Source organism: Athene cunicularia (genome assembly GCF_003259725.1).
Source record: "Athene cunicularia isolate RWA chromosome 26 unlocalized genomic scaffold, athCun1 chr26_part1, whole genome shotgun sequence".
Taxonomy (NCBI): domain Eukaryota; kingdom Metazoa; phylum Chordata; class Aves; order Strigiformes; family Strigidae; genus Athene; species Athene cunicularia.
Genome location: NW_020799136.1, coordinates 428,000 through 433,644, shown reverse-complemented (window position 1 = coordinate 433,644; position 5,645 = coordinate 428,000). Strand labels below are relative to the sequence as shown.

The following is a 5,645-nucleotide window of genomic DNA, read 5'->3' as shown; positions in this document are numbered from 1 at the left end:
GGTCTCAAACCAAAATGCCACATGGTGGAGGGCTCCATTGTACGGAACCTGTGTCATCATTTGTGCAGAAAAAGGTCTCAATCATTTAAGACAGAGCAAGCTCTATTTCTACAAGTGACATTCAGGTACGGTGAGATGGTATCTAAAGCTGCTGTCAGCTGGAGTTTTGGTTGTGACAGATACCTGAGTGCTGGTAGCAGTAAGAAAACTTTCTCTGGCAAACCCTGCCACAGGCACTTTGTTCCCCACAGCGGCGTGAACGCTGCAGCGTGGTATCTGTGCCACAATACGACATCCCACTGCAACAATTCAGCACGCTGGGGCACTCCTAATCACACCACCTCAAGGCACCTTCTTCAAAAGGAACCTTTACATGTCCCCCTCCTCTGCCACCCCCTGCTCCCCCCCCACGCCCCCCACCACCAGAGGGAAAGCAATTCGCACCTTCAGTACAATTTGCAAAAGCAAACACAAACGGGCTTCAAGGCAGCAGAAAGCCAAGCAACGGGAGTTTTCTAAACACAGAACCTAGTTGTCAGCATTCACTCTACCTTGCTCCTCCTCACTGCCTCGCGCTCAGCCAAAACCAGAACCTTCTACTCCTCATCCCCTTCCAGAACAGGACACCCCAGGGCACAGACGAGCCGGGGAACGTGCTGGCGCCCAGGAAATCCGGGCACCGTGCGGCCACTGCACCATCTGAGAGCAGCCCCGCACCAGCCAGCCCAGTTTGTTTTCTCCCAGGTTGTTCGGGAGCCAACAAAGCTCCTTGAGTGCTGGGGAACTCTGTGTTCCTGCCGAGGCTTATGACACTTCGCTGGAGGGGCAGGGGGAGCTGGCCGAGCCCGCAGCACCCCCTTCTGTCTACCGCACTCTTTTGCAGCCGGTTTGAGTCTCATTCTGGCACCGCAGGGTTCGGGTGGCTCATGAGAAGTTACCTTCTTGCTGCCTGCAGCTTGGAAAACACTCAGGAAGCTGGAAAGATTTGGGGTTAAAAAAAAAAATAAAAATTCAGCAAGCGTTTAGATGAGTCAGTGCTGTGGTTTTTACGAGGACAGACAAGTGCTTCTTGGGAAGCCAGTTTCGGCAAAGCCAGAATTGTTTTTGTGCCCAGTCTATGTGCTGGTAATGCCTAGAAGCTCTGTTCTTGGACCACATGCTTCATTGCCAGGCGCTCCTCAAACAATGGGGCTGTGTTTCCTCCTGGACGTCCACACTCGCCTGGACTCTCCTGCAGGCTTTCTGCAGTTTTCACAGCTTCCTGCTGGGGAGAGTCTCCTTCACTTCTGCAACTCCCCCCTCCTCCCCTCCGTAATTGCAGCCTATTTCGGTACCTTATCATGAGATGCTTCAGAGCTGATTAGCCTGGACTTCCTTCCTCCCATCATCAACCTACTCCAATATTGACGTTCATTCGCACTAATTTGATAATATCAAAGAGCAGAGGAGCTTTAGGAGGCATTATGGTGTCTTGAAGTGCACAATTTGGAGTTGGCAGCAGCACTGCTGATAAGAACGAGCTATTTCTCCTAATGTCCAGCTCTTCTCAAGAAGTAGCTGCTCGCCAGCCACGTGTAAAGCGGAAGGACAGACCCTCGTCGGCTCCGAGCCAGTTTAGTTTCAGTGGCTCTGAATAAACTGGAGCCAAGCGACGTGATACAACACATCCCATTAAATAACCTTTTTCTGAACAAACACTGTTTGTAAAGTTACACACACTTGGAAAGAGAAACGACTACTTCAAAACTACTTTGAAGAGAGTCTGCATTTTAACAGTCTCAAGGCCATCATCTGTCTGCAACAATGAAGAGATAGAGACAGGTAAATCTCACAGCACCGCATCATAAATACCCCTCACTGCACCACCTGAACTCCTGAGACAACTCATTCCTGCCTTTCCTGAAAGCCTCACTTAGTACAAAAGAGGATAAACTGGAAAGCAAAGGCAGGTAACCTCTTAAAAACACTATTTCATTCCATACGTGAGCTTCTGGTGATGCCTTCTACTCCCTCAGTGACACTGGTTGATTATTTCTGTTTATGTGGAAAAGACTCTGCAGCTTGTGAACACCAACACAAGACTAATGACTGTCAGCAGGCTGGAGAGCTGCAGCTGGTTTAGCCACTGCAGTGTGTCCTGGTGCTCTCAGAAGTTTCTTATCATTAATGTCTGCTGCGATACTCCTGGTGTAGGGCTCTGTGGAACGGGAGCAGCATGCTGGATGATCTCTGCCAGAAGGCTCCTATTTTTCTATCCTTTGAAGCAAGAAACCTTCCATCTTGAATTTATTAATTTTCATGCTTAAGATGATACACAATTTACGTTTTGAAACACTGGAAGCTTATTAAATAATTCCTAGTGCAGCCTGTGTATAAAGATTAATCTCCCCCGATCCAGGTAATATTAGTCTCTGAGTTACAGTTATAGCCAAAACCTTTCTCTTTTTACCTCTTTCTTTACATCAGAAAGGCAGTAGAGGGAACTGACAGTCCCAAGCAAGCTAGGGAATCTATCCTTTGTTGATATGATAAACAACTCGGCTCTTTTGTGGAAACTTAAATACAACAGCCAGACCCTCAAATAGCTAATAAAAATAAACCAACATAATAAAACCCCAACTGATACATCAGCTATCCCAATTTATTTAACAGTGCCATGGTTTAATCTAGACTGCCCAAAGAAGCAAATAATTAGACATTTAATCCAAACCAACTGCCCTCTCTGCTTCTCTGACCGGAAGATAAAAGTTATTTTACAGGCACGCCTACCAGCAAGGTTTGCAAGTGCTGGGTTACTCTACCACAGCCCCAAGTCCCTCACTAGAACTACGCAACCTCAAGGACCACGTCGCTCCAATATCCTGAACGAGCCCACCCTGTCCACCTAACACTGGCGTAACGTGCCACAACACATAGATATTTATCAGAGACTGCACGGATCCACAATGAAAATCACTCTGAAGGCATTTCTCCCCCTTCTCTACTCTGACGGGCATGAGGCTGAAAGCAAGCAGATTTATGTTTACAGTTAACATGAAAAATGTTTATTTGCAAAATACATAATTCATCGTTTCAAACTACAAAAAAAAATATTACTTGCAGAAAGGAACGTGCAGTTTTCAACTCTGCATGCAACCCCAGTTAGGTATAAGTTCCTGTCTACTAGCTGGTCCTGTTCCCACTAGCACTTTATTAACTCCAAAGCACTGTAGCCATTATTTTAAGCGAAGAACAACAAATCCTAGTTAGAAACACTTTGAAGAAGGGTGATATTGTCCCCTTTTAACATGATCCGACCTGCAACACAGAGAAAGGAAAGGGAGGATTAGAGAGATCCCAGACTCTGACGATAAACTCGTGTTTTTAAAAACCATTTCACAACAGCAGAGGTGTTGCAAGGAGTCACCTCCACAACCGGGTGTGTGTCAGTAACAGCGTCCGTCCCACCAGACCGGACGGGTGGTCGTGCAGGGCCCACAGTCATGGTTCACACCGCGACGTCGCAGACACAATCTCTGCTCCGCAGCGCTCTGTCCCCACTAACAGCCCCAACACGTCACTCTCACAGTGTTTACCCTCATCAGAGGGTGGTAAGTATTAAAACACCACCACTGAGGTGGTTCCCCGAGTCGACTCGGAGGGGACGCAGCAAGTGTCAGACCTGCTCGGGGCCACCTGCGTTAGATGAGGCCGAGAGGAGTTTGACTGGAGCCCTCCAGCCACCCCAGCTGCAGAAAAAACACAGCACAGTAGGTATGCTGTGACACACTTGAAAGACAAAAACTGGCCTCGGGCAGTGGCAGATTCTCCTGCAGATTCAACAAAACCACCAGCTCAAACAACAGCAGGAACCAAGACCTAGCCAGTATCCGCTCGCTGCGCTTCAAACTCAACACTCCTCGTGTGTTTTGCACTTTAAGTAGTTGCTACATGGAAATTTCACACAACCTGGTCCTGGGCATGGCTCAGGTTACACGTACTGACATACCCAGCTGTTTCCTGGATTTTGTTTTGGAGTGAATCTCCTCTGCGTCATCCAACACCAAGTTCATATATTCATCAAAGCCCTAAAAATCAGTAATAAAAGCAGTCAGTGAGTCATGTCTCTCAGTCTAAACTACAACACTAACTATCATTAGCTGCGCTGACATGGGCTGGACAATTAAGACTATCCATTGGAGACACATGAAGTTATTTCCACCCCCCCACTAGTTTTTCTCAACAGAAAGACAGTTTTATGAATCTGGAAAAAAAAAAAATAAAATCAAAAGATGTAACAAGGGGACATCCTGACACTCACAATGATGCAGCCTTCTATCCGCATGTTCACTTGTTCATAAAGCCACACCTGGATCCTGGACCTCTGCAAAATGATGGAAGGGGAGAGAAAAACAAGAACATAAACACTCCAAGCAATTCTGTTCTCTCTGTTGTATTAAGAAATCCTTGCTACCCACAGTTTCCTAACACTCAAAACAGTAACTCTCACAAAGGGTTTCAACTACATCCACAGTTATTTTTAAGGTGCTGTACCATAGTGTAAACGCTTTATTTGTTCACAGATGAACGTGTAACAGCAGATTTAAAAACTGCCGTGGAAAACATCCCTGCACGCTGGATTACCAAATCAAATGTCTGTTACTAAGGTAATTCCTTAACACTGAACTCGGGACTAGCTGGTCTCCTCACGTACCTGAGGGGCAGCAAGTTCTTCAGTTCAACAGAAACCGACTTCAAAACCTAAATTATGAACTCGGAAATACCAATCTGAGGATGTGGTGCCCTGGTCCCCACACAGGTCCAAGGGCCCTACGCAAGAATCACAGACTGGTTTGGGTTGGAAGGGACCTTAAAGATCACCCAGTTCCAATCCCCTCGCCATGGGCAGGGCCACCTTCCACTAGGCCCAGGTTGCCCAAAGCCCCATCCAACCTGGCCTTGAACCCTTCCAGGGAGGGGGCAGCCACAGCTTCTCTGGGCAGCCTGTGCCAGGGCCTCACCCCCCTCACAGGGGAGAATTTCTGCCTTAGAGGGGAGATTTAGATCAGATCTATCAGTTTAAAACCGTTACCCCTCCTCCTGTCCCTACACCCCTGATCAAGAGTCCCTCCCCCCTTTCCTGCAGCCCCTTTCAGCCCTGGGACGCCGCTCTAAGGTCTCCCCGACGCCTTCTCTCCTCCCGCTGAAGCCCCTAGAGCAGGGTGTTCTCTCCAGAAGCACCCGGCCCTTTCCCTCTCCCGGGGGGAGGCTGCGGCAGGCCCTCCCGCCCCACCCCGCGGTACTCACGTTCTGCAGGTAGCGGAAGATGAGGTTCTGGAGCGGAGCGTTAAGGACGCAGCACAGCAACAATATCCTCAGCGACACGGCTCCCGGGGCTGGCACCCGCGGCCTTCCGGCGCCTCCCGGGCCGCACACAGCAGCTCCTTCCCGCCTACCCCCCACCCCTCCCTCCTTCCCTCCCGCCAGACCCCGCGGCTCCGAACCGAGCCCTCCCGCGCCCCGGGAAGGATACGATGGGCTGCACCATCACCTTCTGCACCTTCTGGCCCTGCCCGCGGTACGCCATGGCTGCTGCTGCTGCTGCCCGGCACACGCTCCCGCCGCCGGAAGTCGCTGAGCACGGCGGGAGCGCGCAAGGAGCTCTG

The 5,645-nt window shown here is 49.5% G+C and overlaps 2 protein-coding genes across 2 annotated transcripts in view; both read right to left on the bottom strand.

The window, feature by feature from the left end:
* Positions 1 to 777, bottom strand: part of SOX13 (SRY-box 13) — a 36,727-nt gene extending 35,950 nt beyond the window's left edge. The window contains exon 1 of the mRNA XM_026864151.1: positions 552 to 777. The gene's annotated coding sequence lies outside the window, so the exon portion shown is untranslated. The remainder of the gene's footprint in view (positions 1 to 551) is intronic.
* A 2,244-nt stretch (positions 778 to 3,021) lies between these two features.
* SNRPE (small nuclear ribonucleoprotein polypeptide E) lies at positions 3,022 to 5,623 on the bottom strand. The gene is made up of 5 exons (XM_026864180.1): positions 5,513 to 5,623; positions 5,287 to 5,313; positions 4,301 to 4,363; positions 3,989 to 4,067; positions 3,022 to 3,297 (listed from the first exon to the last, which is right to left on the bottom strand). Exons 1-5 carry the CDS (start codon positions 5,564 to 5,566, stop codon positions 3,242 to 3,244), a joined length of 279 nt encoding a protein of 92 aa, XP_026719981.1. The 5' UTR covers positions 5,567 to 5,623; the 3' UTR covers positions 3,022 to 3,241.
* Between the last annotated feature and the right edge of the window lie 22 nt (positions 5,624 to 5,645).